Here is a 27630-nt window from a genome sequence, read left to right on the forward strand (position 1 = left end):
CATTGGGTGTACACACTGATAGATATCTTTGATAGACATTGGGTGTACACACTGATAGATATCTATGATAGACATTGGGTGTACACACTGATAGATATCTATGATAGACATTGGGTGTACACACTGATAGATATGTATGATAGACATTGGGTGTACACACTGCTAGATCTCTATGATAGACATTGGGTGTACACACTGATAGATCTCTATGATAGACATTGGGTGTACACACTGATAGATATCTATGTTAGACATCTATGGTAGACATTGGGTATACACACTGATAGATATCTATGATAGACATCTATGATAGACATTGGGTGTACACACTGACAGATATCTATGATAGACAATGGGTGTACACACTGACAGATATCTATGATAGACATTGGGTGTACACACTGACAGATATACATGATAGACTTTGGGTGTACACACTGATAGATATCTATGATAGACATTGTGTGTACACACTGATAGATATCTATGATAGACTTTGGGTGTACATACTTATAGATATCTATGATAGACATTGGGTGTACACACTGATAGATATCTGTGATAGACATTGGGTGTACACACTGATAGATATCTGTGATAGACATTGGGTGTACACACTGATGGATATCTGTGATAGACATTGGGTGTACACACTGATGGATATCTGTGATAGGCAATGGGTGTACACACTGATGGATATCTGTGATAGGCAATGGGTGTACACACTGATGGATATCTGTGATAGGCATTGGGTGTACACACTGATAGATAACTATGATAGACATTGGGTGTACACACTGATAGATATCTATGATAGACATTGGGTGTACACACTGATAGATATCTATGATAGACATTGGTTGTACACACTGATAGATATCTATGATAGACATTGGGTGTACACACTGATAGATATACATGATAGACATTGGGTGTGCATTCTGATAGATATCTATGATAGACATTGGGTGTGCACACTGATAGATATCTATGATAGACATTGAGTGTGCACACTGAGAGATATCTATGATAGACATTGGTTATACACACTGAGAGATATCTATGATAGACATTGGGTGTACACACTGATATATATGATAGACATTGGGTGTACACACTGACAGATATACATGATAGACATTGGGTGTGCACACTGATAGATATCTACGATAGACATTGGGTGTGCACACTGATAGATATCTACGATAGACATTGGGTGTGCACACTGATAGATATCTACGATAGACATTGGGTGTGCACACTGATAGATATCTACGATAGACATTGGGTGTGCACACTGATAGATATCTACGATAGACATTGGGTGTGCACACTGATAGATATCTTTGATAGACTTTGGGTGTAAACACTGATAGATATCTATGATAGACATTGGGTGTACACACTGATAGATTATGATAGACATTGGGTGTACACACTGATAGATATCTATGATAGACATTATGATAGACATTGGGTGTACACACTGATAGATATATATGATAGACATTGGGTGTACACACTGATAGATATCTATGATAGACATTGGGTGTACACACTGATAGATATCTATGATAGACATTGGTTGTACACACTGATAGATATCTATGATAGACATTGGGTGTACACACTGATAGATATCTATGATAAACATTGGGTGTACACACTGATAGATATCTATGATACACATTGGGTGTACACACTGATAGATATCTATGATAGACATTGGGTGTACACACTGATAGATATCTATGATAGACACTGGGTGTAAACACTGATAGATATCTATGATAGACATTGGGTGTATACACTTAGATATCTGTGATAGACATTGGGTGTACACACTGATAGATATCTGTGATAGACATTGGGTGTACACACTGATAGATATCTGTGATAGACATTGGGTGTACACACTGATGGATATCTTTGATAGACATTGGGTGTACACACTGATATATATCTATGATAGACAATGGGTGTACACACTGATAGATATCTATGATAGACATTGGGTGTACACACTGATATATATCTATGATAGACATTGGGTGTACACACTGATAGATATCTATGATAGACATTGGTTGTACACACTGATAGATCTCTATGATAGATATTGGGTGTACACACTTATAGATATCTATGTTAGACATCTATGGTAGACATTGGGTATACACACTGATAGATATCTATGATAGACATCTATGATAGACATTGGGTGTACACACTGATAGATATATATGATAGACATTGGGTATACACACTGATAGACATCTATGATAGACATTGGGTGTACACACTGATAGATATCTATGATAGACAATGGGTGTACACACTGACAGATATCTATGATAGACATTGGGTGTACACACTGACAGATATACATGATAGACTTTGGGTGTACACACTGATAGATATCTATGATAGACATTGTGTGTACACACTGATAGATATCTATGATACACTTTGGGTGTACACACTTATAGATATCTATGATAGACATTGGGTGTACACACTGATAGATATCTGTGATAGACATTGGGTGTACACACTGATAGATATCTGTGATAGACATTGGGTGTACACACTGATGGATATCTGTGATAGACATTGGGTGTACACACTGATGGATATCTGTGATAGACATTGGGTGTACACACTGATGGATATCTGTGATAGGCAATGGGTGTACACACTGATGGATATCTGTGATAGGCATTGGGTGTACACACTGATAGATAACTATGATAGACATTGGGTGTACACACTGATAGATATCTATGATAGATATTTGGTGTACACACTGATAGATATCTATGATAGACATTGGTTGTACACACTGAGAGATATCTATGATAGACATTGGGTGTACACACTGATAGATATCTATGATAGACATCTATGATAGACATTGGTTATACACACTAATAGATATATATGATAGACATTGGGTATACACACTGATAGACATCTGTGATAGACATTGGGTGTACACACTGATAGATATCTATGATAGACATTGGGTGTACACACTGATAGATATCTATGATAGACATTGGGTTTACACACTGATAGATATCTATGATAGACATTGGGTGTACACACTGATAGATATCTATGATAGACATTGGGTGTACACACTGATAGATATCTATGATAGACATTGGGTGTACACACTGATATATATATATATATATATATATATATATATATAATATATATATGATAGACATTGGGTTTACACACTGTTAGATATCTATGATAGACATTGGGAGTACACACTGATATATATATATATATATATATATATATATATATATATAAATATATATATGATAGACATTGGGTGTACACACTGATAGATATCTACGATAGACATTGGGTGTACACACTGATAGCTATCTACGATAGACATTGTGTGTACACACTGATAGATATCTACGATAGACATTGGGTGTACACACTGATAGATATCTACGATAGACATTGGGTGTACACACTGATAGACATCTACGATAGACATTGGGTGTACACACTGATAGACATCTATGATACACATTGGGTGTACACACTGATAGACATCTATGATAGACATTGGGTGTACACACTGATAGACATCTATGATAGACATTGGGTGTACACACTGATAGATCTCTATGATAGACATTGGGTGTACACACTGATAGATATCTATGATAGACATTGGGTGTACACACTGATAGATATGTATGATAGACATTGGGTGTACACACTGATAGATATCTTTGATAGACATTGGGTGTACACACTGATAGATATCTATGATAGACATTGGGTGTACACACTGATAGATATCTATGATAGACATTGGGTGTACACACTGATAGATATGTATGATAGACATTGGGTGTACACACTGCTAGATCTCTATGATAGACATTGGGTGTACACACTGATAGATCTCTATGATAGACATTGGGTGTACACACTGATAGATATCTATGTTAGACATCTATGGTAGACATTGGGTATACACACTGATAGATATCTATGATAGACATCTATGATAGACATTGGGTGTACACACTGATAGACATCTATGATAGACATTGGGTGTACACACTGATAGATATCTATGATAGACAATGGGTGTACACACTGACAGATATCTATGATAGACATTGGGTGTACACACTGACAGATATACATGATAGACTTTGGGTGTACACACTGATAGATATCTATGATAGACATTGTGTGTACACACTGATAGATATCTATGATAGACTTTGGGTGTACACACTTATAGATATCTATGATAGACATTGGGTGTACACACTGATAGATATCTGTGATAGACATTGGGTGTACACACTGATAGATATCTGTGATAGACATTGGGTGTACACACTGATGGATATCTGTGATAGACATTGGGTGTACACACTGATGGATATCTGTGATAGGCAATGGGTGTACACACTGATGGATATCTGTGATAGGCAATGGGTGTACACACTGATGGATATCTGTGATAGGCATTGGGTGTACACACTGATAGATAACTATGATAGACATTGGGTGTACACACTGATAGATATCTATGATAGACATTGGGTGTACACACTGATAGATATCTATGATAGACATTGGTTGTACACACTGATAGATATCTATGATAGACATTGGGTGTGCACACTGATAGATATCTATGATAGACATTGAGTGTGCACACTGAGAGATATCTATGATAGACATTGGTTGTACACACTGAGAGATATCTATGATAGACATTGGTTATACACACTGAGAGATATCTATGATAGACATTGGGTGTACACACTGATATATATGATAGACATTGGGTGTACACACTGACAGATATACATGATAGACATTGGGTGTGCACACTGATAGATATCTACGATAGACATTGGGTGTGCACACTGATAGATATCTACGATAGACATTGGGTGTGCACACTGATAGATATCTACGATAGACATTGGGTGTGCACACTGATAGATATCTACGATAGACATTGGTTGTGCACACTGATAGATATCTACGATAGACATTGGGTGTGCACACTGATAGATATCTACGATAGACATTGGGTGTGCACACTGATAGATATCTACGATAGACATTGGGTGTGCACACTGATAGATATCTTTGATAGACTTTGGGTGTAAACACTGATAGATATCTATGATAGACATTGGGTGTACACACTGATAGATTATGATAGACATTGGGTGTACACACTGATAGATATCTATGATAGACATTGGGTGTACACACTGATAGATATCTATGATAGACATTGGTTGTACACACTGATAGATATCTATGATAGACATTGGGTGTACACACTGATAGATATCTATGATAGACATTGGGTGTACACACTGATAGATATCTATGATACACATTGGGTGTACACACTGATAGATATCTATGATAGACATTGGGTGTACACACTGATAGATATCTATGATAGACACTGGGTGTAAACACTGATAGATATCTATGATAGACATTGGGTGTATACACTTAGATATCTGTGATAGACATTGGGTGTACACACTGATAGATATCTGTGATAGACATTGGGTGTACACACTGATAGATATACATGATACACATTGGGTGTGCACATTGATAGATATCTATGATAGACATTGGGTGTACACACTGATAGATATCTATGATAGACATTGGTTGTACACACTGATAGATATCTATGATAGACATTGGGTGTACACACTGATAGATATACATGATACACATTGGGTGTGCACATTGATAGATATCTATGATAGACATTGGGTGTACATACTGAGAGATATATATGATAGACATTGGGTGTACACACTGATAGATATCTATGATAGACATTGGGTGTACACACTGATAGATATCTATGATAGACATTGGTTGTACACAGTGATAGATATCTATGATAGACATTGGTTATTCACACTGAGAGATATATATGATAGACATTGGGTGTACACACTGATATATATGATAGACATTGGGTGTACACACTGACAGATATACATGATAGACATTGGGTGTGCACACTGATAGATATATATGATAGACATTGGGTGTGCACACTGATAGATATATATGATAGACATTGGGTGTACATACTGATAGATATACATGATACACATTGGGTGTGCACACTGATAGATATATATGATAGACATTGGGTGTACACGCTGATAGATATCTATGATAGACATTGGGTGTACACGCTGATAGATATCTATGATAGACATTTGGTGTACACGCTGATAGATATCTATGATAGACATTGGGTGTACACACTGATAGATATACATGATACACATTGGGTGTGCACACTGAGAGATATATATGATAAACATTGGGTGTACACAGTGATAGATATCTATGATAGACATTGGGTGTACACACTGATATATATGATAGACATTGGGTGTACACACTGACAGATATACATGATAGACATTGGGTGTGCACACTGATAGATATCTATGATAGACATTGGGTGTGCACACTGATAGATATCTATGATAGACATTGGTTGTGCACACTGAGAGATATCTATGATAGACATTGGGTGTACACACTGATAGATATATATGATAGACATTTAAGTGTACACACTGATAGATATCTATGATAGACATTGGGTGTTCACACTGATAGATATCTTTGATAGACTTTGGGTGTACACACTGATAGATATCTATGATAGACATTGGGTGTACACACTGATAGATATCTATGATAGACTTTGGGTGTACACACTGATAGATATCTATGATAGACATTGTGTGTACACACTGATAGATATCTATGAGAGACATTGGTTGTACACACTGATAGATATCTATGATAGACATTGCGTGTACACACTGATAGATATCTATGATAGACATTCGTTGTACACACTGATAGATATCTATGATAGACATTGGGTGTACACACTGATAGATATCTATGATAGACATTGGGTGTACACACTGATAGATATATATGATAGACATTGGGTGTACACACTGATAGATATATATGATAGACATTGGGTGTACACACTGAGAGATATATATGATAGACATTGGGTGTACACACTGATAGATATCTATGATAGACATTGGGTGTACACACTGATAGATATCTATGATAGACATTGGTTGTACACACTGATAGATATCTATGATAGACATTGGGTGTAAACACTGATAGATATCTATGATAGACATTGGGTGTACACACTGATAGATATCTATGATAAACATTGGTTGTACTCAGTGATAGATATCTATGATAGACATTGGGTGTACACACTGATAGATATCTATGATAGACATTGGGTGTACACACTGAGAGATATCTATGATAGACATTGGGTGTACACACTGATAGATATCTATGATAGACATTGGGTGTACACACTGATAGATATCTATGATAGACATTATGATAGACATTGGGTGTACACACTGATAGATATCTATGATAGACATTGGTTGTACACAGTGATAGATATCTATGATAGACATTGGGTGTACACACTGATAGATATCTATGATAGACATTGGGTGTACACACTGATAGATATCTATGATACACATTGGGTGTACACACTGATAGATATCTATGATAGACATTGGGTGTACACACTGATCGATATCTATGATAGACATTGGGTGTAAACACTGATCGATATCTATGATAGACATTGGGTGTATACACTTAGATATCTGTGATAGACATTGGGTGTACACACTGATAGATATCTGTGATAGACATTGGGTGTACACACTGATAGATATCTGTGATAGACATTGGGTGTACACACTGATGGATATCTTTGATAGACATTGGGTGTACACACTGATGGATATCTTTGATAGACATTGGGTGTACACACTGATAGATATCTATGATAGACAATGGGTGTACACACTGATAGATATCTATGATAGACATTAGGTGTACACACTGATAGATATCTATGATAGACATTGGGTGTACACACTGATAGATATCTATGATAGACATTGGTTGTACACACTGATAGATATCTATGATAGACATTGGGTGTACACACTGATAGATATACATGATACACATTGGGTGTGCACACTGATAGATCTATATGATAGACATTGGGTGTGCACGCTGATAGATATCTGTGATAGACATTGGTTGTACACACTGTTAGATATCTATGATAGACATTGGTTGTACACACTGAGAGATATCTATGATAGACATTGGGTGTACACACTGATAGATATCTATGATAGACATTGGTTGTACACACTGATAGATATCTATGATAGACATTGGTTGTACACACTGAGAGATATCTATGATAGACATTGGGTGTACACACTGATAGATATCTATGATAGACATTGGTTGTACACACTGAGAGATATCTATGATAGACATTGGGTGTACACACTGATAGATATCTATGATAGACATTGGTTATTCACACTGAGAGATATATATGATAGACATTGGGTGTACACACTGATATATATGATAGACATTGGGTGTACACACTGACAGATATACATGATAGACATTGGGTGTGCACACTGATAGATATATATGATAGACATTGGGTGTACACACTGATAGATATCTATGATAGACTTTGGGTGTACACACTGATAGATATCTATGATAGACATTGGTTCTACACACTGAGAGATATATATGATAGACATTGGGTGTACACACTGAGAGATATCTATGATAGACATTGGGTGTACACACTGAGAGATATCTATGATAGACATTGGGTGTACACACTGATAGATATCTATGATAGACATTGGGTGTACACACTGATAGATATCTATGATAGACTTTGGGTGTACACACTGATAGATATCTATGATAGACATTGGTTCTACACACTGAGAGATATATATGATAGACATTGGGTGTTCACACTGAGAGATATCTATGATAGACATTGGTTGTAAACACTGAGAGATATATATGATAGACATTGGGTGTACACACTGAGAGATATATATGATAGACATTGGCTATACACACTGAGAGATATCTATGATAGACATTGGCTATACACACTGATATATATATATGATAGACATTGGATGTACACACTGATAGATATCTATGATAGACATTGGTTATTCACACAGAGATATATATGATAGACATTGGGTGTACACACTGATATATATGATTGACATTGGGTGTACACACTGACAGATATACATGATAGACATTGGGTGTGCACACTGATAGATATATATGATAGACATTGGGTGTACACACTGATAGATATCTATGATAGACATTGGGTGTACACACTGATAGATATCTATGATAGACATTGGTTGTACACAGTGATAGATATCTACGATAGACATTGGGTGTACACACTGATAGATATCTACGATAGACATTGGGTGTACACACTGATAGATATCTATGATAGACATTGGGTGTACACACTGATAGATATCTATGATAGACATTGGGTGTACACACTGATAGATATCTATGATAGACATTGGGTGTACACACTGATAGATATCTATAATAGACATTGGGTGTACACACTGATAGATATCTATGATAGACATTGGGTGTACACACTGATAGATATCTATGATAGACATTGGGTGTACACACTGATAGATATCTATGATAGACATTGGGTGTACACACTGAGAGATATCTATGATAGACATTGGGTGTACACACTGATAGATATCTGTGATAGACATTGGGTGTACACACTGATAGATATCTGTGATAGACATTGGGTGTACACACTGATGGATATCTTTGATAGACATTGGGTGTACACACTGATGGATATCTTTGATAGACATTGGGTGTACACACTGATAGATATCTATGATAGACAATGGGTGTTCACACTGATAGATATCTATGATAGACATTGGGTGTACACACTGATAGATATCTATGATAGACATTGGGTGTACACACTGATAGATATCTATGATAGACATTGGTTGTACACACTGATAGATATCTATGATAGACATTGGGTGTACACACTGATAGATATACATGATACACATTGGGTGTGCACACTGATAGATATATATGATAGACATTGGGTGTGCACGCTGATAGATATCTGTGATAGACATTGGTTGTACACGCTGTTAGATATCTGTGATAGACATTGGTTGTACACACTGAGAGATATCTATGATAGACATTTGGTGTACACACTGATAGATATCTATGATAGACATTGGTTGTACACACTGATAGATATCTATGATAGACATTGGTTGTACACACTGAGAGATATCTATGATAGACATTGGGTGTACACACTGATAAATATCTATGATAGACATTGGTTGTACACACTGAGAGATATCTATGATAGACATTGGGTGTACACACTGATAGATATCTATGATAGACATTGGTTATTCACACTGAGAGATATATATGATAGACATTGGGTGTACACACTGATATATATGATAGACATTGGGTGTACACACTGACAGATATACATGATAGACATTGGGTGTGCACACTGATAGATATATATGATAGACATTGGGTGTACACACTGATAGATATCTATGATAGACTTTGGGTGTACACACTGATAGATATCTATGATAGACATTGGTTCTACACACTGACAGATATACATGATAGACATTGGGTGTGCACACTGAGAGATATATATGATAGACATTGGGTGTTCACACTGAGAGATATCTATGATAGACATTGGTTGTAAACACTGAGAGATATATATGATAGACATTGGGTGTACACACTGAGAGATATATATGATAGACATTGGCTATACACACTGAGAGATATCTATGATAGACATTGGCTATACACACTGAGATATATATATGATAGACATTGGATGTACACACTGATAGATATCTATGATAGACATTGGTTATTCACACAGAGATATATATGATAGACATTGGGTGTACACACTGATATATATGATTGACATTGGGTGTACACACTGACAGATATACATGATAGACATTGGGTGTGCACACTGATAGATATATATGATAGACATTGGGTGTACATACTGATAGATATCTATGATAGACATTGGGTGTACACACTGATAGATATCTATGATAGACATTGGTTGTACACAGTGAAAGATATCTACGATAGACATTGGGTGTACACACTGATAGATATCTACGATAGACATTGGGTGTACACACTGATAGATATCTATGATAGACATTGGGTGTACACACTGATAGGTATCTATGATAGACATTGGGTGTACACACTGATAGATATCTATGATAGACATTGGGTGTACACACTGATAGATATCTATGATAAACATTGGGTGTACACACTGATAGATATCTATGATAGACATTGGGTGTACACACTGATAGATATCTATGATAGACATTGGGTGTACACACTGATAGATATCTATGATAGACATTGGGTGTACACACTGATAGATATCTATGATAGACATTGGGTGTACACACTGATAGATATCTATGATAGACATTGGGTGTACACACTGATAGATATCTGTGATAGACATTGGGTGTACACACTGATAGATATCTGTGATAGACATTGGGTGTACACACTGATGGATATCTTTGATAGACATTGGGTGTACACACTGATGGATATCTTTGATAGACATTGGGTGTACACACTGATAGATATCTATGATAGACAATGGGTGTTCACACTGATAGATATCTATGATAGACATTGGGTGTACACACTGATAGATATCTATGATAGACATTGGGTGTACACACTGATAGATATCTATGATAGACATTGGTTGTACACACTGATAGATATCTATGATAGACATTGGGTGTACACACTGATAGATATACATGATACACATTGGGTGTGCACACTGATAGATATATATGATAGACATTGGGTGTGCACGCTGATAGATATCTGTGATAGACATTGGTTGTACACACTGTTAGATATCTATGATAGACATTGGTTGTACACACTGAGAGATATCTATGATAGACATTGGGTGTACACACTGATAGATATCTATGATAGACATTGGTTGTACACACTGATAGATATCTATGATAGACATTGGTTGTACACACTGAGAGATATCTATGATAGACATTGGGTGTACACACTGATAGATATCTATGATAGACATTGGTTGTACACACTGAGAGATATCTATGATAGACATTGGGTGTACACACTGATAGATATCTATGATAGACATTGGTTATTCACACTGAGAGATATATATGATAGACATTGGGTGTACACACTGATATATATGATAGACATTGGGTGTACACACTGACAGATATACATGATAGACATTGGGTGTGCACACTGATAGATATATATGATAGACATTGGGTGTACACACTGATAGATATCTATGATAGACTTTGGGTGTACACACTGATAGATATCTATGATAGACATTGGTTCTACACACTGACAGATATACATGATAGACATTGGGTGTGCACACTGATAGATATATATGATAGACATTGGGTGTACACACTGAGAGATATCTATGATAGACATTGGGTGTACACACTGAGAGATATCTATGATAGACATTGGGTGTACACACTGATAGATATCTATGATAGACATTGGGTGTACACACTGATAGATATCTATGATAGACTTTGGGTGTACACACTGATAGATATCTATGATAGACATTGGTTCTACACACTGAGAGATATATATGATAGACATTGGGTGTTCACACTGAGAGATATCTATGATAGACATTGGTTGTAAACACTGAGAGATATATATGATAGACATTGGGTGTACACACTGAGAGATATATATGATAGACATTGGCTATACACACTGAGAGATATCTATGATAGACATTGGCTATACACACTGATAGATATCTATGATAGACATTGGGTGTACACACTGATAGATATCTATGATAGACATTGGGTGTACACACTGATAGATATCTATGATAGACATTGGGTGTACACACTGATAGATATCTATGATAGACATTGGGTGTACACACTGATAGATATCTATGATAGACTTTGGGTGTACACACTGATAGATATCTATGATAGACATTGGTTCTACACACTGACAGATATACATGATAGACATTGGGTGTGCACACTGATAGATATCTATGATAGACATTGGGTGTACACACTGAGAGATATCTATGATAGACATTGGGTGTACACACTGAGAGATATCTATGATAGACATTGGGTGTACACACTGATAGATATTTATGATAGACATTGGGTGTACACACTGATAGATATCTATGATAGACTTTGGGTGTACACACTGATAGATATCTATGATAGACATTGGTTCTACACACTGAGAGATATATATGATAGACATTGGGTGTTCACACTGAGAGATATCTATGATAGACATTGGTTGTAAACACTGAGAGATATATATGATAGACATTGGGTGTACACACTGAGAGATATATATGATAGACATTGGCTATACACACTGAGAGATATCTATGATAGACATTGGCTATACACACTGAGATATATATATGATAGACATTGGATGTACACACTGATAGATATCTATGATAGACATTGGTTATTCACACAGAGATATATATGATAGACATTGGGTGTACACACTGATATATATGATTGACATTGGGTGTACACACTGACAGATATACATGATAGACATTGGGTGTGCACACTGATAGATATATATGATAGACATTGGGTGTACATACTGATAGATATCTATGATAGACATTGGGTGTACACACTGATAGATATCTATGATAGACATTGGTTGTACACAGTGATAGATATCTATGATAGACATTGGGTGTACACACTGATAGATATCTACGATAGACATTGGGTGTACACACTGATAGATATCTATGATAGACATTGGGTGTACACACTGATAGATATCTATGATAGACATTGGGTGTACACACTGATAGATATCTATGATAGACATTGGGTGTACACACTGATAGATATCTATGATAGACATTGGGTGTACACACTGATAGATATCTATGATAGACATTGGGTGTACACACTGATAGATATCTATGATAGACATTGGGTGTACACACTGATAGATATCTATGATAGACATTGGTTGTACACACTGATAGATATCTATGATAGACATTGGGTGTACACACTGATAGATATCTATGATAGACATTGGGTGTACACACTGATAGATATCTATGATAGACATTGGGTGTACACACTGATAGATATACATGATAGACATTGGGTGTGCACACTGATAGATATATATGATAGACATTGGGTGTACACACTGAGAGATATCTATGATAGACATTGGGTGTACACACTGAGAGATATCTATGATAGACATTGGGTGTACACACTGATAGATATCTATGATAGACATTGGGTGTACACACTGATAGATATCTATGATAGACTTTGGGTGTACACACTGATAGATATCTATGATAGACATTGGTTCTACACACTGAGAGATATATATGATAGACATTGGGTGTTCACACTGAGAGATATCTATGATAGACATTGGTTGTAAACACTGAGAGATATATATGATAGACATTGGGTGTACACACTGAGAGATATATATGATAGACATTGGCTATACACACTGAGAGATATCTATGATAGACATTGGCTATACACACTGAGATATATATATGATAGACATTGGATGTACACACTGATAGATATCTATGATAGACATTGGTTATTCACACAGAGATATATATGATAGACATTGGGTGTACACACTGATATATATGATTGACATTGGGTGTACACACTGACAGATATACATGATAGACATTGGGTGTGCACACTGATAGATATATATGATAGACATTGGGTGTACATACTGATAGATATCTATGATAGACATTGGGTGTACACACTGATAGATATCTATGATAGACATTGGTTGTACACAGTGATAGATATCTATGATAGACATTGGGTGTACACACTGATAGATATCTACGATAGACATTGGGTGTACACACTGATAGATATCTATGATAGACATTGGGTGTACACACTGATAGATATCTATGATAGACATTGGGTGTACACACTGATAGATATCTATGATAGACATTGGGTGTACACACTGATAGATATCTATGATAGACATTGGGTGTACACACTGATAGATATCTATGATAGACATTGGGTGTACACACTGATAGATATCTATGATAGACATTGGGTGTACACACTGATAGATATCTATGATAGACATTGGTTGTACACACTGATAGATATCTATGATAGACATTGGGTGTACACACTGATAGATATCTATGATAGACATTGGGTGTACACACTGATAGATATCTATGATAGACATTGGGTGTACACACTGATAGATATCTATGATAGACATTGGGTGTACACACTGATAGATATCTATGATAGACATTGGGTGTACACACTGATAGATATCTATGATAGACATTGGGTGTACACACTGATAGATATCTATGATAGACATTGGGTGTACACACTGATAGATATCTATGATAGAGATCTTACAGTGAAGTCATCCTGCCACATCTCTGAATAGGCAAATCGTGATGAAATCGTCCAAGTTGGCCTGCATGTACGGACGACCATAGATATGGTTATCGTCCATGCGGGAACGCACATCATTGGTCATTCACTGCATAAAAATGAACGAGTTATCGTTCATAACAATCGTACCGTGTGTATGCATCTGTACAGTGGATGTCCTTCAGAGCAAATACCGGGTGTGCAAACGCTCAAATAATATAATTTTCAATCTCTCTGCTACTCACAGCCCTGGTTCAGACACTCGTCACAGCTCTCTCACTCTCTCCGTGGAGGAACCCCATTCTGCTGGCTGCTGAACGATCTGTGTCTCCTTTTTCCTCCCCTCACTCGACCTCACTTACTCCTCTCTGTGTCGCTTCTCTCCTCTGACTCTGACTTCCACTTTACTCCTCTCGCTGCCACTCTCCACCTCTCCTGACTGTCACCACCATTTGCTGCCACACTTCTTCTCCCTCAGTCCAACTGCCACTCACCAACTGCCTTGACTCTTTTATCATCTATCCCCAGCTGTCATAATAGCCCACATATTGGGGGTATTACATACGTATATTATCTAAATGTCTCCTTCAAAATGCCCAATGTAAATAATTGCTGAATTCTCCAGATACATATAGCAGAGGTTACGAAAATCCTCCATTACAGTCCACGTATAACGAATATCCACGCTTGAGCACAGGTGACATAGGGGCCCATTTATCAACGAGTTTTATCATATGCAACGAGTTTTATAACCCATTGCGTATGATAATGGTGCTCCAGCCAATCAGCTCCCAACTGTCATCTGTTTTAAATATGACGACTGGGAGCTGATTGCCTGGAGCACCATTTTTCATGCGCAACGAGTTTTATCACTTGTTGCGTGTGATAAAACTCTTTAGTAAATGGGCCCTTTGATTATTACCTCAGTCAAGTTGATTTAACCCAAGCATGGATATCCTTAAAACCTGGACTGTCATGGCGGAGTTTGGAAACCTCTGATATAGTGGAGTTCAGGGTTTCTAAAACTCTGTCCTCAAGGAGCCCTAACAGTCCCGGTTTTAAGGTTTTCCATGTTTGTGCCGTTGTACAGGCGAAACGTGCGTCAACAGAGACCTCTGGTCCTGGTCAGTGCACTGACCAGGACCACGGAGCATCCACTGGTAGTATGATAAGGTATACGAAATGTACCTTATTATTATTGTTTGAGATACTGTATAATGTTCCGCTCCATGCAGTCTCTGAACTAATGTATTGAAATTACCTATGTTTATGTGGAACAGACAATATTATCTTAGGGCCTCATTCAGTACGGATCGCAAATGGCGTTCGCAGCTGGTAAATTGCACGCAATGCGGCTGGGAAAAAATGCTAATGCGTGCCACAGCTCAGCCGGCATAGAGAAGCCCACCGCTGCTTTCTCACCTCCGTAATACCTCGCAGTCCTGCGTATACATCGGTACCATCAACGCACATCGGCCCCTCGTGTACATTTACAGAAGGTCTGGCCTGCTGCAGAAATTGCAAGTTTCGTCGCACGCAGTGAGTACACAAGCTGCGCAGGCATTCGCGGTGGCTAATTTATGCACGCCCAGGAAACGCCGTTCAAACATACAGGCATGCCTGCGTTTCTCCGACCACTCCCCCGTCACCGCCCCCCAAACGCTCACGGCATGTCACTCACTCTGTGATGGATTCCTCTGTCCGTTCGTAATCGCAATGCGATCGCTGCAGCACGTGCAGAACGGCCTATATGCATGCAGAATGGCAAATTATCGATCGACGGCGTGGGTAATTGCTATACGTACGCTGTAGAATCAGAACCTTAGTGTTTATACTTCATTGTTTCTCTCTTTTTTTTCTAAAGTGGACTAAAGTAGGCTGCTGTATCGGCCATCGGCTGTGCTGCACAGCAGACGCGATATGTCTGATATGTACGCGTTCACGATATATCATCTGTTCGATTCAATGGCCGATATATCGCCCACGGGTACCCAGAAGAACATTCAGGGATTTCCCTAACAGCAAATTCACTTTTTCATTCAGTCAGAGCTGGGTCCCCTGTTCACTCACCCCCCCTATTCACTGCACAGGCACACAGGGGAGCACAGGGAATCACAGGGGATCAGTACTAATGGGGGATATTCCAAATAACCTTTATTTTTGTTTTTATATTCAATTATCTTTCTTTATTTGACAATATGAGTCGCTGAGATGCTGCAATTATTAGAGCACACACCTGTCTCCTTGACTTATTGCTGGACAGACTATACTATAATACTAAGGTCTGCAGGTATGGTCACACACTAAGGTATGGTCACACACTAAGGTCCGCAGGTATGGTCACACACTAAGGTCTGCAGGTATGGTCACAAACTAAGGCAGGGCCGAAACTAGGATATCTATCACCCGGTGCAAGGCAGCAATTTTGCGCCCCCTCCCTTTCTGTACCTGGCGTTTCTCCTTGCTCCTCCATAAGGCAATGCACTACTCAGACGTCCCTGATATAGTGACTTACATTATTCCACACACCATAAAGCCCATTACACATTATGCCACACACTGTAATGCCTATTACCAAAGTGCCACTTACATATTTGCCCGACACAATTTTATACCCCATAGTAAGGCTTCTAATTACTTTAAAATTACCTGCTTGTTGTCAAGGGTTACATGCTCGTTGGCATGGGGTTACATGCTTGTTGCCATGGGGTTTCATGCTTGTTGCCAGGTGGTTTCATGCTTGCTGCCAGGGGGTTTATCCTCGTTGCCAAGGGTTACATGCTCGTTGCCAGGGGGTTTATGCTCGTTGCCAGGGGTTACATGCTCGTTGTCATGGGGTTTATGCTCGTTGCCATGGGGTTTCATGCTCGTTGCCAGGGGATTTCATGGGAGAAGATGCAGCTTTCAGCATCTTCTCCCGGCAGCGCTGGCCTAAAAGACACTAGAGGTCCAGTAGGACCTCTAGCATCTGTCTCCTCCTAGGCGGCGGCCATTTTTGGATGGCCGTTTTCAGCAGAGTCCATGCGGATGGCTAGTCCGCATGGAATCTGCTGAAAACGGCCATCCAAAAATGGCCACTGCCAAGGAGGAAACAGACACTAGAGGGCCAGTATGGACCTCTAGGATTTTTTGTCTCCTCTTTGGCGGTGGCCATTTTTGGATGGCCGTTTTCTGAATCAGCAGCCCCCAAGCCACCTCGAGTCAGATTTTTTCACCTCCTGCGATCCGGCACCCGGTGCACGTGCACCTCTAGCCCCCCCCTAGTTGCGTCCCTGACTAAGGTCTGCTGGTATGGTCACACACTAAGGTCCGCAGGTATGGTTGGTCACCTATATGCTTGAAGAGAGAAATAGTTTAGACATCAAGTCTTCCTCAGAGGGCACTTTGACGAAGACTTGATGTCGGAACGTGTAGGGTGGTGGCTTGATGAGTTGATGGTTTGTGTGTGCTAACATCCAGAGAGAGAGCTTGTGTAAGGCTGGGCATTGCTTGACTTATACGAGATATATATATATACTGTGTGTGTATGTATATAGCCGCGCGGGGGGGGAGGGTTAGGTTTAGGGCTCCCGGAGGGGACTTAGGGTTAGGCACCCCCCCGGGAGGGTTAGGGTTAGGCTAGGGGGAGGGAGGATTAGGGTTAGGCACCCCAGGGGGGGGACTTAGGGTTAGGCACCCCCCTGGGGGACTTAGGTTTAGGTAGCAGAGAAGGGGGTGGTTAGGGTTAGGCACTTAGAGGGGGGATTAGGGTTAGGCACTTGGGGGGGAAGTTAGGGTTAGGCACCCCTAAGGAGGGTTAGGGTTAGGGGGGTTAGGTTAGGTTAGTGGATACTTACCTATCCACGATCGGGATTTCCAGCGCTGTCGGGCTTCCGCTGCGTCGCACTCTGCTCCTGTCGGGCTGCCGCCGACGGGGATCGAACCGCCGGCCATGCGGCCGGCGGTATTTCATACCCATTCCGATCATATATACCACGAAAGGAGTTGTGCATGTAAGAACATAGCGGATGTCACAGTTCTTCTGCATATGGAGATGTTTGAATGATCTGCCAGGCACGAAATATTTACACGTGGTGCAGTTATGCCAGCTGTAACAGCATGGGTTGTCTCTGACATGTGGTGAAAATGTCATTACAATAGCCCCATTACACATATATTTACTGAGAAACATGTGGATGTGTTCAATACTTATTTTACCTGCTGTGTATATATATATATATGTTTTAGGTGCCACAATTTACTTCTGCACAAGGTAACCATATAGGCACAATAGTATAGGAGAATTTGTGTCCACCTATAGAGTGCGACTTTAGATTTAATTTTTTTAAAATGTGAAAAAATTAGAAAATCTATTTTTCTTGTGTACATAAAGGGATGCTTTAACATACCATACTATACCATATCATACCATACTATACCATGCCTTACCATACCATACATACCATGCCATACCATACTATACCATACCATGCCATACCATACTATACCATGCCATACTATACATACCATACTATACCATGCCTTACCATACCATGCCATACCATACTATACATACCATGACATACCATACTATACAATGCCATACTATACTATACCATGCCTTACCATACTATACATACCATGTCATACCATACTATACCATGCCTTACCATACCATACCATGCCATACCATACATACCATGCCATACCATACTATACCATACCATACTATACCATGCATTACCATACCATACTATACATACCATACCATGACATAGCATACTATACCATACCATACTATACCATGCATTACCATACCATACCATACTATACATACCATATCATGACATAGCATACTATACCATGCCATACTATACCATGCCATACCATACCATACTATACCATGCCATACTATACCATGCCATACCATACCATACTATACCATGTCTTAACATACTATACCATACCATACTATACCATGTCTTACCATACCATACTATATCATACCATACTATACCATACCATACTATACCATGCCTTACCATACCATACTATACCATACCATGCCATACCATACTATACCATGCCATACTATACCATGCCTTACCATACTATACCATGCCATACCATACTATACCATGCCATACCATACCATACTATACAATGCCTTACTATACCATACCATACCATACCATACTATACCATACTATTCCATGCCTTACCATACCATACTATACCATGCCAAACCATGCCTTACTATACCATACCATACTATACATACCATGCCATACCATACTATACCATACCATACTATTCCATGCCATACCATACCATACTATACCATGCCTTACCATACCATACCATACTACACTATACATACCATACTATACCATGCCATACCATACTATACCATGCCTTACCATACCATACTATACCATGCCTTACCATACCATATCATACTATACCATGCCTTACCATACCATACTATACCATGCCATACCATACTATACCATGCCATACCATACCATACTATACCATGCCTTACCATACTATACCATGCCATACCATACTATACCATACTATATCATACCGTACTATACTATACCATGCCATACCATACCATGCCTTACCATACTATACCATGCCATACCATACCATGCCATACCATACCATACTCTACCATACCATACTATACCATGCCATACCATACTATACTATGCCATACCATGCCTTACCATACCATACTATACCATACCATACTATACCATACCATACCATGCTATACTACACTATACCATACTATACTATACCATGCCTTACCATACCATACCATGCCTTACCATACCGTACTATACCATGTCATACCATGCCTTACCATACCATACCATGCCATATCATACCATGCTATACCATGCCAACCATACCATACCATATCATGCCATATTATACCATACCATGCCATACCTTGCCATACCATACCATATTTTACCATACCATGCCATGCCATATTATACCATGCCATACCATAACATGCCATGCCTTACCATACCATATCATACCTTGCAATGCCATGCCATATTATACCATACCTTACCATGCCATGCCTTACCATACCATGCCATATTATACCATACCATACCACATTAAAAGTTATATTTTAAACTTAATTTTCAAAAAGAGTGCTCCTCTGTTCTATGTAATAAGTATTGTTGTCAGTTTTACTCATACCCAGTATAATATTGTGTCCTATGTAATATTATTTTCTAGGTGTTAAGAAAAAAACCAAAGTCATCAAGAATAACCAGAATCCCATCTGGAACGAGGTGAGTGTACATTGAGCTGTATGGATGACATGGCGGCTGCTTTCCATGTCATTTGTGTATACACGTTCCATATTACAGTGTAAATATACACTCAGGGCAGGTGACAATGGGTGTAGCTCCCACCGTATGTGTCATTAACGTCTGCTTCCACTGCTGCTCCAGCCTTATACATCTGTGCACAGTCCCTGTACAGGGGTTACATGTCTCTGCTGCTCCAGCCTTATACATCTGTGCACAGTCCCTGTACAGGGGTTACATGTCTCTGCTGCTCCAGCCTTATACATCTGTGCACAGTCCCTGTACAGGGGTTACATGTCTCTGCTGCTCCAGCCTTATACATCTGTGCACAGTCCCTGTACAGGGGTTACATGTCTCTGCTGCTCCAGCCTTATACATCTGTGCACAGTCCCTGTACAGGGGTTACATGTCTCTGCTGCTCCAGCCTTATACATCTGTGCACAGTCCCTGTACAGGGGTTACATGTCTCTTCTGCTCCAGCCTTATACATCTGTGCACAGTCCCTGTACAGGGGTTGCATGTCTCTGCTGCTCCAGCCTTATACATGTGTGCACAGTCCCTGTACAGGGGTTACATGTCTCTGCTGCTCCAGCCTTATACATCTGTGCACAGTCCCTGTACAGGGGTTACATGTCTCTGCTGCTCCAGCCTTATACATCTGTGCACAGTCCCTGTACAGGGGTTACATGTCTCTGCTGCTCCAGCCTTATACATCTGTGCACAGTCCCTGTACAGGGGTTACATGTCTCTGCTGCTCCAGCCTTATACATCTGTGCATAGTCCCTGTACAGGGGTTGCATGTCTCTGCTGCTCCAGCCTTATACATGTGTGCACAGTCCCAGTACAGGGGTTACATGTCTCTGCTGCTCCAGCCTTATACATCTGTGCACAGTCCCTGTACAGGGGTTGCATGTCTCTGCTGCTCCAGCCTTATACATCTGTGCACAGTCCCTGTACAGGGGTTACATGTCTCTGCTGCTCCAGCCTTATACATCTGTGCACAGTCCCTGTACAGGGGTTGCATGTCTCTGCTGCTCCAGCCTTATACATGTGTGCACAGTCCCAGTACAGGGGTTACATGTCTCTGCTGCTCCAGCCTTATACATCTGTGCACAGTCCCTGTACAGGGGTTACATGTCTCTGCTGCTCCAGCCTTATACATGTGTGCACAGTCCCTGTACAGGGGTTACATGTCTCTGCTGCTCCAGCCTTATACATCTGTGCACAGTCCCTGTACAGGGGTTACATGTCTCTGCTGCTCCAGCCTTATACATCTGTGCACAGTCCCTGTACAGGGGTTACATGTCTCTGCTGCTCCAGCCTTATACATCTGTGCACAGTCCCTGTACAGGGGTTACATGTCTCTGCTGCTCCAGCCTTATACATCTGTGCACAGTCCCTGTACAGGGGTTACATGTCTCTGCTGCTCCAGCCTTATACATCTGCGCACAGTCCCTGTACAGGGGTTACATGTCTCTGCTGCTCCAGCCATATACATCTGCGCACAGCCCCTGTACAGGGGTTACATGTCTCTGCTGCTCCAGCCTTATACATCTGTGCACAGTCCCTGTACAGGGGTTACATGTCTCTGCTGCTCCAGCCTTATACATCTGTGCACAGTCCCTGTACAGGGGTTACATGTCTCTGCTGCGCCAGCCTTATACATCTGTGCACAGTCCCAGTACAGGGGTTACATGTCTCTGCTGCTCCACCCTTATACATCTGTGCACAGTCCCTATACAGGGGTTACATGTCTCTGCTGCTCCAGCCTTATACATATGTGCACAGTCCCTATACAGGGGTTACATGTCTCTGCTGCTCCAGCCTTATACATCTGCGCACAGTCCCAGTACAGGGGTTACATGTCTCTGCTGCTCCAGCCTTATACATCTGGCAACAGTCCCAGTACAGGGGTTACATGTCTCTGCTGCTCCAGCCTTATACATGTGTGCACAGTCCCTGTACAGGGGTTACATGTCTATGCTGTTCCAGCCTTATACATCCGTGCACAGTCCCTGTACAGGGGTTACATGTCTCTGCTTCCCGACAGCCAGAATCCCTACACCCATAGGAACTAAAGGTAAGTATTTTCCCTACCCCTACACTAACCCCTACCCTAACCCTAACTCTCCCTCCTTGGTGCCTAAACCTAACCTCCCCCTTCATAGTGCCTAAACCTAACCCCCCCTTCCTAGTGCCTAAACCTAACCCCCCTTCCTAGTGCCTAAACCTAACCCCCCTTTCTACTTCAGGGTCCATAGGGTATCCACAGGATACCTTGGGGTATAGGTGTGACGTCAGTTATCGGGCACCATAGAGTTAAGCTTTCAGCCTCCCAGGATGCACTAGGGTCCCCCTCCTATACCCCGCCCCCGAGCCAAGGCATCTCAGTTTAGTTCGGTGCCCGGCCGGAGTCGGAGGCACCTGTTAGAGGGGGGCCATGAAGAGCCCCTGAAGTTTTCGTTTTGCAGCTGTGGCTGCACATCTGGAAGTACAGCATGGACAGTCAGTTTTGACGTCCATGCTGTCTTCCCTACACCCCCGCCGGTACCAGAACGCCGGTACCGTTCCGGGGATGCTGGTGAGCATCTGGGGTCACAGCTAGCGGTGAACCCAGATGTTTATTACCATGGCCGGACTCAAGGGGGGCAGCAAGGTAAGCAGCGGGGTCCAACGGTGGGTCCCTGCTGATACATGGTCCAGAAGTGCCCAGGCAGGGGGCTCCCTGGGGACTGGCTGCAGCGTGGAGCCAGGTACTAACCTGCGCTTCCACTACCCCCCTGGGACAGCAGGACCGCGGCAGAGCGGTAGCGCTGCGGCGTCCCAGGGGTTAAATGCATGCCAGGGGAGCGCGCCTTCCCTGTCTCACAGCCGCCCCTCCCCCGCTGCACACAGCCCTCTCTGCAACACGCCGACTGGCCCTGTGGCAGCGCTCCTCCCCCAGGCCAGCCTCCTCTCTGCTCCTCGGCGGCCATCTTCAGAACGCATGGTGAACGCTGCTGGAAGTCTGGACGGAGGCATCGTGGTCTGGGTCCCTCCACATACCTCTCCTCCGCTGTGGTCAGGTCTGTGTATGCAGCGCTGTGTCCTACCAGACTCTGTGTCTGTGTAGTTGATTTATCAGCGCTGTTAGTGCAGGAATTGAGTTTCTTTGCATTGTATGTGACTGTGCTAGCGCTGCTGCCTGTACTTTCCTTTCTGACTGTCAGCCTTATTACTGTCCCTGTTCTTTCTGCTAAAGCTGCAGTGCTGCAGGGTGGTCTCTCGCCATTTTGAAAAATTGGTGAGAGGGGCCACATACTTTCTACCATCATGTCTGAAAGTGACTTTCCTCTCCGGCTGCAGTGTACTACGTGTAAAGTACCTTTAGCGGAGGGGGAGGGTAGCGCGGAGGGCCTATGCCGGCAGTGTTTGTCGTTGGCGCGGCCTATTACGGTTACAGCACCGGTACAGGAGCCACCCTGGGCTTGTTTCGCTCAGGCGCTTACAACCTTAGTGGGCCAATTAGCTCCGCAGCCCGCGTTTACGCAGATGGGTTTGTCCCAGCAATCAGTGGTATCGTCACCCATGCAGGGTTTCCCAAGACAATTGGTGGTACCCCGCAGTCTCCCTATTTCCCCTCTCCCGGTTTCTCAGGAGCCGGCGTGGGTTAACTCCCTGACGAGTTCTGTACAGCACTTGTCGGATGTGTTGCAAGGGGAGTCTGTGATGCGGCCACATAAACGGCCGGTGGCGTCTCTGTCGGCTCCTTATGAGGATGACGAAGGGACGTCTGATGACGAGAAGATTCTGGATCTTTCCGATCAGGAATCTCTACGTACTAAGGAAGCGGACGCTAGGTGTATATTCCTGGACTTATTCGGGCAGTCCGCACAGCCTTGGTGATTGAGGACGAAGTTCCCCCAGCGGCTAAATCCAAGTATGCTTTTTTTAAGGATGTGAAGGGTGACGCCACAGTCTTTCCTCTTTCGGGTCAGTTAGTGGACCATTTAGAGGAGGCGTGGAAACAGCCTGGCAAGCGATACCAGCCGCAGAGGCGTCTGGTGGTGGCTTATCCGTTCGCGGATAATTATTTTGCTAAGTGGGAATCCCCTCCACAGGTGGATTCTCATGTGACACGTCTTGTCCGTAGTGCCACATTACCAATGCCATCCATGTCCTCCCTTAAGGATGCTACGGACCGCAAGGTGGAGATCTGCCTGAAGTCCGCTTATTCACTTGCGCGGGGAGCAGCGTGGCCGGCTATGGCCATTTGCTGGGTTGCCAGAGCTATGGAGCGCTGGGCGGATACGTTGGAGGCGTCCTTCGATTCCGACTGTCCGGCTGAGCAGGCGGAGTTGATTGGTAATCTCCGTGATTCGGCCACTTATATCAACGAGGCGGCCTTAGACATTAGTACCCTGGTGTCTCGAATTTCTTCGGCAGCGGTGGCTGCTCGTCGCACCTTGTGGTTGCGATCCTGGAAGGCGGACGCTGATTCCAAAAAGGTGTGGAGGCGTTGCCCTTTAACGGAGAAGTTCTCTTCGGTCCAGATCTGGACAAGATTGTAGCCACACTGGCGGCAGCTAAATCGACATGTCTCCCGTCGGCTGCTGTCCCTTCTGGTTCAGGGCCATCGTCCTTTCGGTCTTATAGGGCCCAGGGCAGGCCCAAACCACAGTCTTTTCCCTGACAGGCTGGCCCCAAGAAATCGGCCAAGCCCTGGAAGCAGGCCTGGAGTACCAGACGTCCGGCCCCTAAGCCAGATGACAAGCCTGCAGCCTGACGGTCCGGGCCTCCCTTTGGGGGATCCCAAAGTGGGAGGCCGTCTGCTGCAGTTCGCCCGGTGTTGGTCGGTCACCACGACAGACACTTGGGTTCTCGAGGTGGTCTCCCACGGGTATGCCCTCTCCTTCCGGCACGGACCCCCGGCTCGATTTTTCACCACGGGTCTACCATCAGACCGGAACAAGGCCACGGAGCTGCGGAAGGTCTTGCACACTATGCTCCAGGCTGGAGTTATAGTGCCTGTTCCATTCTCCCAGAGGGGCCAGGGTTTCTATTCCAATCTCTTTTTGGTGCAGAAACCCAATGGGTCGTATCGTCCGATTCTCAACCTCAAAGCTCTCAACAAGTCTTTGCGGGTGCCGAAGTTTCGGATGGAGACCCTACGGTCCATCATTCTGGCGCTGGAACCTGGGGACTACATGGTGTCATTGGACATACAGGACGCTTACCTGCATGTCCCTATTCTTTTGCGCCATCAACAGTTCCTCAGGTTTGCAATCCGCAGCGACCACTTTCAGTTTCGGGCGTTGCCATTTGGCCTGGCGACAGCACCGCGTGTGTTCACCAAGGTGATGGCGGTTATGGCGGCTTCTCTGCGGCTGCAGGGAGTCCGCATGTTGCCGTACTTGGATGACCTTCTCTTAGTGGCAGTATCGCCGGAGCTCCTTCTGCGTCACCTGGACCTGACCATTGCCCTACTGCACAGGCACGGCTGGTTGATAAACTGGCAGAAGTTCACTCTAATCCCGTCTCAGCGGATTCTGCACCTCGGAGCCTTATTGGACTCGGGACATCAAAGGATCTTTGTTACGGGGGAAAAGATCTCTGCCTTACAGTTGAGGGTGCGCAGTTGTCTGCACAGCCGCCGGGTGTCTCTACACTCGGCAATGAGGTTACTGGGCTCCATGGTGTCG

General features: G+C 41.9%; 1 protein-coding gene across 1 annotated transcript in view; it reads left to right on the forward strand.

The window, feature by feature from the left end:
- DYSF (dysferlin) overlaps window positions 1-27630 on the forward strand; it is a 705898-nt gene that overhangs the window by 275738 nt on the left and 402530 nt on the right. The window contains exon 2 of the mRNA XM_088447021.1: window positions 21876-21931. Coding sequence (XP_088303147.1) covers window positions 21876-21931 — 56 coding nt within the window. The remainder of the gene's footprint in view (window positions 1-21875; window positions 21932-27630) is intronic.

Source organism: Taudactylus pleione, unplaced genomic scaffold (genome assembly GCF_031769625.1).
Source record: "Taudactylus pleione unplaced genomic scaffold, aTauple2 ptg000410l, whole genome shotgun sequence".
In the NCBI taxonomy this organism is placed as follows: domain Eukaryota; kingdom Metazoa; phylum Chordata; class Amphibia; order Anura; family Myobatrachidae; genus Taudactylus; species Taudactylus pleione.